Source organism: Alexandromys fortis, unplaced genomic scaffold, assembly GCF_014885135.2.
Source record: "Alexandromys fortis isolate MF-2015 unplaced genomic scaffold, M_Fortis_MF-2015_v1.1 scaffold_20, whole genome shotgun sequence".
In the NCBI taxonomy this organism is placed as follows: domain Eukaryota; kingdom Metazoa; phylum Chordata; class Mammalia; order Rodentia; family Cricetidae; genus Alexandromys; species Alexandromys fortis.
Window position 1 is genome coordinate 16,734,841 of NW_026067903.1, and position 14,751 is coordinate 16,749,591.

At 38.9% G+C, this 14,751-nt stretch overlaps 1 protein-coding gene across 7 annotated transcripts in view; it reads left to right on the forward strand.

The window, feature by feature from the left end:
- The window catches only part of Rims1 (regulating synaptic membrane exocytosis 1), a 472,082-nt gene that overhangs the window by 79,602 nt on the left and 377,729 nt on the right, over positions 1 to 14,751 (forward strand). For all 7 annotated transcript variants that reach the window (XM_050134523.1, XM_050134524.1, XM_050134525.1 and 4 more), the window contains exon 2: positions 3,782 to 3,862. In XM_050134523.1, the coding sequence (XP_049990480.1) occupies positions 3,782 to 3,862 (81 nt within the window). The remainder of the gene's footprint in view (positions 1 to 3,781; positions 3,863 to 14,751) is intronic.

Here is a 14,751-nt window from a genome sequence, read left to right on the forward strand (position 1 = left end):
GTTAGCAGCAACTTAGAGCACAGGGAGTGGCTGCTTGATGTTAACTATGAAACAATGAACAACTTAAAGTTTAAATGTGGATAAAGCTTTATAAAGTAGTCATGGTGGTTTTATGTAGAAGCCTGGTTGAAGGTAGTGATTGCAAGCACCAAAATGGGAAGTCGAAGGGTGTGGGGCTAGAGAGGGACAGAGAGGGAAGGAGGGAGGGAGAAGAGTGAGAGAGAAGTGATGTAAATTTGTGCTTCTTGAAAGCATTCAGAATCTTTAATTCACATATTCTAGTATCTGAAAGCACATTCAGCTGCTGTGTGGAGACACGAGAGCCTTTCCTTGGTCGCATCTGCTGGCTTGTGGCAGTGTGAGTCTCTCTCCTGTGTGTATGTGCATGGAAGGGCAGGAGTGGTTGAGTGGGCAGTTGGCAGCCATTCCTTGAATTGATTGCAATCATTCTAAAACCCAGCAGTGCTGAGGGTGGGGTCAGGAGGAGCATTCCCCAGAGGTAGCTGCAGAATGCCTTATTTGCATAAGGCTTTAGTGATGCTTAAGGCATAAGCGAATGCTTACATACAAGGTGGTAAGAGTTCAGATCTGATTTTTTCACCATGTAATTGAAGACGGTACAAAGAGTTAGAGGTCAAATGTCTCAAAATGTTGCTCCGACTATAAAGATTAAAGGAAGTGAACATCATGGCAGGATTTGTGGTCTCTGAATATATAGTTGAAGTGAATCATAGAGAGAACATTAAGACACTGAACTACCATTGTATTTCTTAAAAAATGAAGGAACCTTATCATTATAATGTGTCTAATGTCTTGAGCTAAACAGCTCTATACACTAATACTGTGAAAAATACTAAGATTTCAACTCTTTAAACTGAGATTAATTTGAATCATAATTTTAAAGGAATGTTAAACCTTATAAGGCTAACAAAAACCTTGAAAATATTATTTATTCAGTATGTCTTGTTCTGAGCATCGGATATTTTTTTTTCTGTTGTTATGGATAGCCCATCAGAGACCACTCAAACACAATTTACAAACTGTGTAACCCATTGAAAGTCTTCATTTCATCCAGCCGGAACTACACTCAAGTGTTTGGGACCTACACATAGTCCGAGTTTCTGGAGCACAGGGTTTTTGAAGGTAAATATACATCCTGGCATCTCACTGGCAGCTGCAAGGGGCTTTGCAGAAGCAAACAGTTTAACAGAAGCTAAATTAGCTGTGGCATCCTGACCTCGGCTTTCTACAATAGAGTTTGGCCATTTTCCATGGGATTCTTCCTTGAGATGATCGCATTCGAGTTAAATCAAATATGGACTCAGCAAAAGTGGAGGAACCTTTGCACTGTCTTGTCTTTCACACCTTCTTGTATCTAGAAGCTACTTTGTCTAAATATATTTCAGATTAAAAGGTATAGGAATATATGTCATCATGATTAAGAGTCTTTTTAAACTGGTTGAAAGATTAGCAATCTCAAATAGTTTCTTCTTTCAAAACTCAGGTTTGATAACTAACTCTATCAACAGAAAGAATGTCTTGTGGGTAAAGATGAGTAAGGAAATGTTGTGTTGTCTTTTTCTTATGAGATATGTCTACGTTAACTTTGTTTAGTCGCACAGGTCTCTAATCCCTGCTGCTCAGGAAGCTGCCGATAAGGTAACAGGTTGGAGGGTCACCTGGGTTACAGAGGGAGTTCAAGGCTAGCTTGGGCAATTTAGTGAAAAGCCGGGTTGGGATTACAGCAATGGTAGAATGCTTGCCTAGGCTTAATCTCCAATACCAAAAATAAACAAGGAAAGAACTTAAAATGTGGATCTATATTGAAATCAATTCTAAGGGTATTGTGTTTGTAGAGTGGTGTGTTTATTTTTATGATTTAATGAAGCTTCAAAATTCAGAAATTCAAATCAAGTTTTTTCTCTTCCAGAAAGGTTGAGTAGAAAGTGCAGATGGAAGAAATATGCCCCAAGTTTTAAAACCAAACCACGGGGTCTTGACATTGTATGACAGTTTTCTTTTAAAAGCATGGCTTTGTAGTTTTTTTTTTTTTTTTTTAAAGTTTGGCTTAGAAAACTACCTGTGGTGTATAATATTCTGTGATTCTTAGAAAACAGTCACTTCAAACAGAAAGAAAATCTTCATGTGGTAGATTTATTTCAAAGCTTTCTACGAATACTTGATCCTCAAGGGAGAAAAAGCAGAATCTTGATTCTCAAATTCTTCAAAAATTCTCGAAGTTGGTGGTATTTTCAGAACCCAGCCCATGTAGATCAAATAGGCTACATATGCTATTTTGGGATGAGTGAGAATTGTCAAAGATTTTCCCACTGCTATGAAACTTAAGTTACTGGGCATTCTACCTTGTGAAAGTGAGACTGAAGTCCCAAGGCTGAGAAATTCTTATCCATGGCTTCTAACAGCTGTCTTCCTGCAATGGCGCTACATGAATAGCTTCTTCATGAAGCTGTGAGAATAACATAAGGCTTTCTGGTTCCTGGGGGTATTTCTCACTGTTCTCTCTTGACCATCTATTGGGCATTCAACGAGCCCAGATTTAGCCTTCATCCCAGGAGGAAAGTGTCGAGGTTTTCACATGACTCCTTTCTTTGCTCACCGTGTTTGCGTACTGATTTCTGAGTGTTCTTGCAGGTGGAATGAGCAGTGTGTGTCTGTGTGTGCACATTTTGTGTCCACGTCTACTTGTATGATATCTTTCAGAAGTGGAGAATTTTGCCACGCAGCTTTTCCTCTGACAAAACAGTTTATTACCATGGCCTCACCAGAGATCTCTTGGCGTTACATAATTGGCCTTATTTTTGAGTAATGTAGCCAAATCTCCAAGAAAGTTTTTAGGGAGGGACGGGGCTCATGCTTGGGGGTCCTAGAACCTCAGGGCATTTACGTCTAGAAAATTCTATAATGTCAGGCCTCAGTATTTATAATCAGGCTTCTCTCTTTAAAGCTGTGTTTGATTTACAGCTTTGAGAAGTATCTAAGTCATTTAAGTACAGTCTCAGCTGGAGGCGTTTTCTGATTTTGGCCAATGGATCCCTTCGGTGCTCTAAGCCCTGTTAACATGAGAGTAAGAATATCATCAACTCCTGCTGCCCTTTGGAGCTTAGCTATCTTGTCTACCTTCTGCATTTATTTTATGATGAAGGGCTCAAGGTACAGCGGCTTTTCAAGATTTATGGCACATGAACCCGTACACACTTCCCGTGTAAACCTGCCCTTCATTTCTTTCTCCTCCTCAGCTTGAAGGGAACTTGGAATAAGGGGGCGGGAATCTAGAAGCCTCTAAGATTTCTTTCTGTATGAGCAGGAAGACATATGTGGTGGTTGACGATGTGAAACAAGAATCCGTATCTTCTAGTGAGACAGCCAAAGCCACAGAACATTCTGCTTGATTTTTTTTTTTAACCTATCCACACAGCAGCGGTTCCTATTTCTGAGCTCTCAGATGGCTTCACACGGTGAGACCAAAGCTTTCAATAGCTTTCCTGCTATGGGCAAAGCTGCTGACGATCATTGCATTGATGCTGAAAGGAAAGTCAGATATTGAGGCCAGCATAGAATTTCTGTGGGTGTATTTGGGCCTGTGGGAAATCCAAGGAAAAGAATTCCACCTTACACGGCCTTTTCAGGGTCCCATGCCAATACTGAAGGGGCTCACCAAGATTTGCCTTTAGATTGTGTTTTCAGTACGGTGTTGAATTGCCAGAAATGCTCTTCACTTTTATAATTAATAGTGCGTTGTGCTGTCTATCATGCGCCCCAGGTGTGTTGTCAGGGACATGGCGAAGCCTGCTGCCTGCAAAACACCAAGGAATGCTGAAAGCCAGCCCCCTCAACCACCACTGTAAGTATGGCATTGGTTTTATTGGCTGAAAATGTCACCTCTTACTCAGATCACTGGTTACAGATTTATTAATGACTTTGCATGTGGGAGTGGATACACTAGTTTCTCTGGTGTGTGTGTATAATAGAAAGACTACTGCTGTTCACGTAGACGGAATTATCTGTAAACAGAAGCTCTGGAGTAAGTATCCTTGTTAAATGATGTTTCTCATATATTGCAGGAAGTAGACTAATTAGAAGAGAGGGAAATGTATCAGCAACTCTGAGTTTTGTTTCCAGTTATTATTATTATTGGTTTTGGAATGCATGCGGCCTGAACTATTAGAATGCCAGGAAGTGTGGAATCAAGGTATAGGTGGGGTGCCAAGTAGGGACTGGAGTGTGTTAGAGAAGAAATGAACAGTAGTCTACCACCAAACCCTCACACTATAATGTTTAAGGGTAATGGACACTCTTCAGAGACACGCTTGTCTCCCTGGTTTCCGCTTTATTATCACATTCTTAGGTGTGGGTAGAAATGATGATTAAATGTGAGCAACAAAGGGTAACATCAAGGGTGGGAGAAGAAATCGAATATGTAAACTTTTAGTTTCCCATGCGGAGTTTGAAGAGTTTTTTTTTTTAAAGAAATGTTAGAATTCTGCAGAGTAACACGATGCACTCAATCCTCGGAATATAAGTATTCTCCTAGTGAGAATAGATGAAAATGTCCTTAAAATGCATGATCAGCAGCAACTTGCTTAGCAGAAGCATTTACAGTGAACCAGATACTACTGGGAAATGTCTCCTTCCAATGTTTATAACAAAATCCTTTGAAGAAATGTGTTTTCAAATCATTTTAAAAAATCTCTTCAGCTATCGTAGAAATATTTTTTAATGCAACGTCAAAATTACCTGAAGTAGTAAAAAGTCTCGGAGGAGAAAATTAAATTCTTCTATTTCTTTGGAAAGTTTGTATTAGCAATGACGAAAATTAAACAAAACCAATGTTTTCTTAGAGCAATAAAAATTTTTTCTAAGCTTTGCATATGCCATCATAGTCCGCAAGCTCTTTATGTTCTACTAATCAAAACTCAAAGTAACAGGTGGATTTTGTATGTCTATCTATTTGATCTCATCTCTACTCTCAACTTTTTCCTGTAGTTTGGCCATTGAAATGTTTATGTTTGGTATGTTATATACAAGAACAAATAGTTGTAAGTATTGAACTTTAGGATATTAACATTTTACAGAAAAATTTAGGACACTTAGTGTATGTGTTAAAGATTTTTATCTTGATAATAGACTTGAATATCAATTTCTGCATAATCAGCGTTTTTCAAGAAGTATTTTAGTTTTGATTTAACCATAGTAAAAATGATTTATAATTACTTTGATAAAAGTAAAAATTCATCAATACAATAAATGATTATGCCATGAACTCACTTTATACATAAATATTAGTGTATATTATATAGTATTTTATTACATATATTCATATGGGAATATCATTGTTTTTCAGGCTTGTCTGAAAATCCTAGCCTTAAGCTCTCCACCTGCCTCAGTTTCCACAGTAGAGAGACAGGCATGTGTCACCATGTATGAACTTTTATTTTAAAAAAAATCCTCTTACTGTAAAGAGCCTTTTCTTACGATTAGTCATGATAATTCCCAAAAAACTTCTGATCTTCTCTAACTATCTTGTTTTTCAAAACTAAATGTTGATGTAAAATGTTTAGCTCCACACACTGAAACAGCTTTATTTTATTTTATGTGTGTAAATTCAGGTGTACACATTCCTATTTGCACATGTGTGTGCAGGTGTGTATAGATATTTAAGGGCATAAATGCTTAGATCAGAGTATGATATCAGGTGTCTTTTGCTAATGATCTCTACCTTACATTTTTTTCTCTCTCTGTGATGTGTGTGTGAGTGAGTGTGTTTTGTGTGTGTGTGTGTGTGTGTGTGTGTGCGTGGACATGTGTGCTTGTATGCGCACACGTGTCTGTGTGCATGTGTGTGTGCGTATGTATGTGTGAGTGCACAGAACCTTGGAAAGATCCTGGTGAGTCTTGCTCTATTCTCAGCTCTGTCTCCTTGAGACCCGGTCCCTAACGAAGCAAGGTGCTAGGCTGGTAAGCAATGAGTCCGAGTCACCCTCCTTACTCTTTGCCCTTTAGTGCTGGAGTTACATGGCCTTGCCAGGCATTTTCATGTAGGTGCTAGGAATCTGAACTCTCCCCAGCCCATGTCCACCTTCCTTTTTTTGAGTCATGGTTTCTCATTAGCTGGGGGTCATTGTCTGGACAACAAACTTAGAGGACCCTCCTGCTTTGTCTACCATCACTGGGGTGTCAGGAGCATCCAGCTGAATCTATTTGATGTAGGAGCTAGGGATCAGCCTCATATCCTTATGCTCATGAAGCAACCACTTGATCCACTGAAATGTCTACAGATTGCCTCATTTTATTTATTTTAGCACAGGGGATTGAACCCAAGCTCTGCACATATATTAGGCAACCACTGTATTACAGAGCTTTCTCCTAGCCTGCACAATGCCATTTTAACTGGCTTCACTCTTTCCAAAGTTCACGCTCTTCTGGATGTTAGGGACAAAGTAACAAATGTTGTCCTTTCCAATTAAGACTTAGACTTTTTCTGTATTCCTGAGACAGGGAATAGTACCTCTGACTGTCTTGAAGGTCACTGTGTAAACCAGGTTGGTCTCAAACTCACAGTGGCTGGAGAGATGACTCAGTGGTTAAGAGCATTGCCTGCTCTTCCAAAGGTCCTGAGTTCAATTCCCGGCAACCACATGGTGGCTCACAACCATCTGTAATGAGGTCTGGTGCCCTCTTCTGGCCTGCGTGCATACACACAGACAGAATATTGTATACATAATAAATAAATATTAAAAAAAAAGAGTTTCAAACTCACAGTGATCTGTCTGCCCCTGTCTTCCTCGGCAGCTCCCCCACCAGTGCTGAGATTAAAAGTGTGATACTAGGCTAGAAGATGATTACATCATTGCTTTTAGTTATCACTCTTTTTGAAGTCATTAAATTTGCTTATACAGCTATAGTTGTGGAAGTCAATCCTAACTTGAGTTGAACCTAATAAAATGGTGCCAGCGGTGTCCCTGGCTTTATTGGACATGAAGCAACAGTTGTGGACTCCTTGTATCCTTCTTCCTAGCCATGCATTTACATGGTAGTTCTCTGACTGAGAAAGTAGACTTCTCTTCAGGTGAATGGAAGAATTCAGAGGCCATGTTTCTTATTTATTATCTTTTAATAAAGGGTCATATTTGTGGATTAAATCCTCTGTGGAAAGGACAAAAGCAAGTTATAAGAAGGACAGAATTTTAGGTGAGTTGAAAATAGTGAAGTCATGTTGTTAGTGGGTAAAATGGACAAATATCAGTGACCAGATTTGTTGTAAAAGTCTGAGTGGAAAAGAACAGAAAATTATAAGAGTACATCTTAGATGAAGATTTGAAGGCACACTTCCTTATTCAAGATAAATGAGTCGAGATATAAATTTTAATTTTCATTGCATTAAGTTATGAGGCTTTCATTAATAGAGTTTAATTAGATTAGCATAATCAGATATGTGTATATATGAAACTGCTATTGGTAGCAGTGGAGAAAACTAAGTATGAATGTGACATATACTGAACCAATATCAAATCAATCAGCCACCTTTTGTAATAGTTCAAGGAGAGATGCAGAGGCCTTAGAGGAGAAGTTCAGAACCTGAACACAGCTAGAATCTAGTACATGTGGACAGCACTTTCTGGTCAATTAAATGTATTTGTAAGGAAATAATTTAGTGGACCTATCCTGTTCATGCTTGAGTGATAGACACAATGACCAAGAAATTAAATTTAAGACATAAACCAAATCTAGGATAGATGAGCAGTACAGAGTTGAGTATAGACTGTGATTGTGGGGTATATGTAAATTCTCCAATTTTATAAATTTAACATACACTCCCACCAGCAATGCAGGAGAGTTCCCTTTACCCCACATCCTCACCAACATGAGCTATCATCAATGTTTTTGATCTTGGCCATTCTTTCAGGTATAAGATGGAATCTCAGAGTTGTTTTGATTTGCATTTCCCTGATGGCTAAGGATGTCAAACATTTCCTTAAGAGTCTTTCAGCCATTTTAGATTCCTCTGTTGAGAGTTCTCTGTTCAGGTCTGTACTTTTTTTTTTTTATTGGATTATTTGTTCTTTTGATGACCAATTTCTTGAGTTCTTTGTATATTTTGGAGATTAGACCTCTGTCTGATGTGGGATTGGTGATGATCATTTTCCATTCTGTAGGCTGTTGTATTGTTTGTTGGTAGTGTCCTTTGCTTTACAGAAGCTTTTCAGTTTCAGGAGTTCCCATCTATTAATTGTTTCTCTTAGTGTTTGTGCTACTGGGTTATATTTAGGAAGTGGTCTCCTGTGCCAGTGCGTTCAATTGTACTTCCTACTTTCTCTTCTATGAGGTTCAGTGTGGCTGGCTTTATGTTGAGGTCTTTGATCCATTTGGACTTGAGTTTTGTGTGTGGTGACAGAGTGCAAGCTGGTACAGCCCCTTTGGATATCATTATGGTGATTTCATAGAAAATTAGGAAACAGCCTTCCTCAAGACCTAAGGGTGGAGCTAGAATGTATTGTATTGAATGAGGTAGCCCAGACGCAGAAAGACAATTATCATATGTACTCACTCATAAGTGAATTTTAGACATAAAGCAAAGAAAACCAGCCTACAAATGACAATCACAGAGAACCTAGACAACAATGAGAATCCTAAGAGAGACATCTACGTGGGAAGTAGAAAAAGACTATCCTTTAGTTAGCCTGGTTATTTTCCAAATCAGGCTAATTTCTACACAGGCTGCCACATACACAATGGGGCTGATAGAACGCTGTTATGAAATTAGCCCCATCAGAAGTTTGTGCAGGCTTGTACACATGTAGAGTTTTCAGGACAGCTTCTTAAGAACATTTTTTTCTTTTGACCATGGAAAATTATTGTTTTGTGTAAAGTTGCATGAGGAGAATGGGAGGCTGCCTAAGACAAAGCTTGGGCATCAAATTCAAAAGTGACATGTGTATGTGTGCTCACTGATGGCATCAAGGGAAAATGAAGTACAAGGGGAAGAGAAGATACTCTACAAAGTAACAGAGGCATTTGGGCTCAAATGTTCTCTACAGAGAGACTGAGAAAGAGAAAGATGATGACACTGAGGGACAGAGACACTGAGGGATGGAGAGCTCAGGCAGACAAGCCCTCTGTCTTAAGAGTCACCAATACAAGAAATACCCAGAACCATTAAGAGAGGGCCTATTGCTATGATCAAGGCAAAAGTTATAACCAGCTCATGGCAACTCCTAACACTTTTATAGAACCAAAGAACTAATATACAAGAAATTAAATAAATTATCTTCCACTGTGCATGCAGAAGGAAAGAGACCCAGTGCTATTATTCACAGGGTGGCATCAGATAAAAGGGGCTCATGGAGACTTGGTGAATAGGCATAGAATTCTGTGCATTGGTCTGCAAATCACAAAAAGAAAGGAAGACTATGAAAGCCACACATTTTTTTTTAAGTTCTGTCACTTTCTAATTATAACTATGAATTGGAAATGTCAGTGTTCCTCGTATTCTTTATTTTCAAGTTACTGGCTGTTCTGATTTCATTCTAAATGACAAAAAAATATATAATTTTCTACTTGGATCTCTTATTGCTTCGAATATCAATAGAAATTGTATATTGATTCCTTCTGCACGTGGTACAAGAACTATGACACTTATTATCCCACATTGTGTATGAAAAATGCCTTATGATTTTGACAAAAATCTTTGACTAAAAATAATACATGAAAAGTATGTCCCTGAAAAATGCATTCATTTGTGCTAGAATATATGGCTAAAAAATTTTCTGCTTATGATAGACAAGTAAAACAAATAATGGTTTAAAGTAGAAATACTTTATCTTGTATACATTATTAAATACTTATTTTCCTAGGAGTATTTAAAAAATGACAGAATTATTAAATCTTCTGTCTCAATAGAGCAACATGGTTTGTTTAAAATGGAAAAAATCTAATACTTTCTTTTTTATTTAATTTTTCTATCCACACATATTTTGTTAATCTGTGAGAATGAAGTTTAACACTAAATTCCTAAAGTAATACAAATAAGATTCCGAAAACATTTAGTTCCACGTGTGTTCTACATTTGTGTGGATGTTTACAATTTTATGAGGAAATACATCAACGTAATTGTGACTCAGAGAACACAAGGCACTCTAGATAGCACACGGTGACTGGAAATCCCCTTCCCAGGTCCTGCTTAATCTTTAAGATCAATTTGACACAAACGAAAATTGTCTGGGAAGAGTGAGCTTCAGTGGAAGAATTACTCCATTAGAATGGCCTGTGACTATGTCATCAAAGAACTGTCTTGACTGGAGATTTATAGGGGACAGTGAGTGGTGTGGACCCTGGGAAGGTAGTCCTAGTGTGCGTAAGAAGAGCAGCCGAAGTCGGGTGTGGTGGCACATGCCTTTATTCCTGGCATTTAGGAAGCAGAGGCAGGCAGATCTCTGTGAGTTGAGGCCAGCCTGCTCTACCAAGTGAGCTCCAGGACAGACAAGGCTGCTTTACAGAGAAGAGAGGAGGAGGAGGTGGTGGCAGCGGCAGCGGTGAACATGAACCAGTGAGCATTCTTTCTCCATAGTTTCTGCCTCCCGGTTCCTGCCCCTGAGTTCCTGCTTAGACTTCACATAATAATGATAGATAAGGAATGAAGTATTAAATCAAGTAAAGCCATTCCTCTCCAAGTAGTTTTTGGTCATGGAGTTTACCACATCAGCAGAAAAGCCAACAGGAACACTTTTTCTGTTTCATTGTTTGAACAGTTTCTTGACTAAATTCCACTTGCTTCACCTTATCTCTTGCCACAACTCCATGATAGTGTCCCCAGGACTACTTTACTTTCTGCCAGCCTATTTGTGACTTACACTGTGTGAGGATTCTTCCTTCTGTGACTAGCTTCTCAGTGAATACTTGTAACATGGAGGGTGCCAGGCTGTTTGTTTGTTGTTGTTTTTGTCCCGCCCAGTACCCCACAACTGTTTAGCCCCAAAGAAAATCACACATAAATCTCTATAAGTTATAAAGCTGATTGGTCCATTAGCTCTAGCCTCTCACTGGCTAACTCTCACATCTTGATTAACCCATTTTTCTGATCTATGTTAGCCATGTGGCTCAGTACCTTTTTTTTAGCTGGCAGCTCACATCCTGCTGCTTCCGTGGTCTGGGCAGGATTGGGTGGAATCAACTTCCTCCTTCTCAGAATTCTCCTGTTCTCATTACATCATTTCTACTTCCTGTCTGGTTTTCCTGCCTATATTTCCTGCCTTACCAATCAGCATTTATTTATAACGTGATTGACAGAATACAGACAATTCTCCCCCACCACTACCCCTGCTAAAAAAAAAAAAAAAAAAAAAAAAAAAACAAAACAAAGAAAATATCCATAGTCCATTTTTTGGAAATGTGGGCATAGTATTGACAGAATACAGACAATTCTCCCCCACCAAATACTTTCCACAGACTCAAAGGCCTCCGAGACCTCACTATAAGGCTTGCTTGTCTAATCCACTCCTGTCCTTCTCCTTGCTTTCTTACGTCTTGCTTCAACTTTTTAAACAGATACTGTACACACAAGAACTCTGGAGAGAGTATTGTGCAAGCCTTCTTCTCTGCCTGGAGTTCCTTTCCCTGTCTCTTCACAAGGTTGACTTCTAGTTTCCAAGTGTCTCTCCAAATGCCAACCACCTTTTAGAATCTTCTGTGAGCCACCTCTCTAAATAACCACCCAGCATTGCCTTCTACGCCTCTGCTCACTCAGTGGAGCACCGTGATACTTTCTTTATGGTCCATACTTCCTCCCACCCTCCATGCTCTGCAATGACCTGGCCAACACGTAGACGCTGACATTATCTGTACAATCTGTGCAGACAGGTACTCTCTGAGAGGAGGATGAAGAGGCCAGTGCATTGCAGAGGAAGTGGGGAATTGCTTATCCTACTGCACACGCCACTGCCAGCTGAAGACATCCACTTCCCTCCCTCTCAATGACTCTTTTGCCTGAACGCTGATTTAACACGATTTAACTGAAGGGGTGGACCGCATCTGTGCCGAGATAAAAAAAAAAAAAAAAAAAAAAAAAAAAAAAAACCTCAAAAGTGTTTGGGAAAAGACTGAGCAGAATATTTGAATAACTTTGGGGGTAGAAAAGATGACACAGCTCAGAAAGGACAGAGGGATGAAGGCTCTAAAAATAGGGAACAGTGGACTTCCAGTACTAAAATGGTCGTTCTGAGACACTGGAAAGAGTCACTGTATTCACGAAGGGAAAATGTCTATAGACTAGCAACGTACCAGTGGCTTAGCTGTTCTTCTCTGTGATCCATTAAGATAGCAAGGCTTAGCTCTGAGCAACTGACCAGGTAAACTAAAGGTCATGTGAGATATGCAGAGCTTTAAGACATAAGGATGCCTGTCTACAATTTCGTAGACATTAGGTTTTAGTTACAGAGCTATAACGATGATGTTAGGTATATGATTTTAAGTGCATAACCATAAAACACACACACACACACACACACACACGTATGGGAATAATGCCCGGTGTTATATTTTTTAGTGTTTGAGGTTAACTATTTTAAAAGTAGGTTAAATATACACTTCATCAATTGAATCTAAATGATGAAATTGGTTCTGGACCCATATATGTTGGTCCTCAGAAGTTTCTGTGTTAAGATTAAGTCTTCACCAAATTGGCTATTGCTGAAAAAAGCCATGCCCTTGAGAGCTGAAAAAAGTGAGCCTATTAAAAGAAAACGGTGATGGCGGCCTTCTCATCACTTCAAGGCTGACTCATCTAAGGCATTGGAGAAAGGGAAGGACATGTGTGGCACACACACCTGTATCAAAGTCCTCATGCTGGTGGTACCTAGAGAGAAAAGTGGAGTATACAGATTACCCATGCTCTCAAGGTGATTTCTAGAAAAGAGTAACAGAGAGAACAAAGAATGGCCACAGGAAATTCTGAGACCACATAAATGGATTCCCTAGGAGAGAGACACTTGGTCACAGATCATACATTTAGGAAAAGAAGAATCCCATGAAAGGCTTGACCACCAGCCCTATAGCTCCATCTGGCCAGGAAAAAAGTTTCAGTCACTTCTAAGAGCAACCTCAAGACAAAGGTGGAAAAAAACATAGCATTTATTCATGGGCTCCAGCAGCGAGAACACATTCAAAATTACCCCAGTATTGCTTGATGCTTTGAGAAGCTAGTCTCTTCCCCGCCCCCCCCCCAAAAAAAAACACTAACCCAAATTTTCCTAACTACCTAACTCAGAGTTCTTATGGGCTATCACAGGCTCTTTAAACCCATCCCTGGTAAAAAATAAAACAAAAGGGAATAGATCAGTGGTTCTCAAGCTTCCTAGCGTTGCAGCCCTTTAATATAACATCTCATGTTGTGAGGATCCCCAATCATAAAATTAGTCCATTGCTACTTCATAATTCTAATGCTGCTACTGTTATGGATCATAATATAAATAACTGATATGTAGGCTATCTGATATGCCATCCCCCTCCAAAAGTGGTAGACACCCTCAGTGAAAAACACTGGAATAAATCATTTCTTTTCTTAAACAGAGTTCTAGACTAGCAGTTACCAAGAGGAAGGATAGTTTGTTGGATTATGCAATTTCTTCCTCTTCTCCAATTTGAAAAGAAACCCTTTAAATAAGAATTCCATCTTAATTTTACATACATACCTTATACCCAAGGAACAGTGGATATACAACTCAATTTGTTGGATTCCACTAATATTTTGATATATTTGCTGCTTTGACTAAATGTTAACTCATGTAGCATTCTTAAAACATGATTGAGTGACATTTCCAGAATATATTAAATGAATAGTTTACAAAGCTATCAAAATATAAAGCATGCTGATACATGTCTCTTCAGGTCCTGAATAAGCGAACAAAAGACGTAGAGCACTCTGCTCCTGCTGATCAACCACACAGACAATCTCTTGAACATGTTTTGCTCTCAGGATAGTGTACTGGAAATTTCCTCTTCATATACCATCTTCTGCTTCTAGCTTCTCATTTCCTTCTCAAACCCTAATAAATACAGAATGTCTGCCCACTTATTATGGAAAACTACTACATCGATGCTATCAGTCACTTGTATGTGACCCAATCCATGGTGCATTTTTTAACTCATGTGGTTATTTCTTGATTTTATATTTCACAAACAAGTTGAATGAATCTCATGAGTCTCTGTACTGCCTTGCTTATGGATATACTGTTTAGTTAGTCTGTGACTTTTCCACTAAGCTGAATATATTCTTTCTTGTCCTATTTTAGTGATATTTTCTTACTCAAATCTTTCATCCTACTTTTTCTCATCTTCCTCCTCTCCCCAGTTCTTGCTTTTAATCCAAAGAAGCTTTGTGATGTCATCTACTACTGTACGTACTTGAGTACTTCAGATAGCCTCAACTATATATTAGTATTTTTTCCTTTTTAAATTGATTTTTATTAAGCTCTACATTTTTCTTGGCTACCATCCCTTTATCTCCCCTTCCCTTCAACTCACTCTCATAGTTCTCATGCTCCCAATTTACTCAGGAGATCTTGTCTTTTTCTACATCCCATGTAGATTAGATCCATGTATGTCTCTCTTGGGTCCTCATTGTTGTCTAGGTTCTCTGGGATTGTGAACTGTAGGCTGCTTTTCCTTGATTTATATCTAAAATTCACTTATGAGTGAGTACATATGATAATTGTCTTTCTGGGTCTAGGCTACCTACTC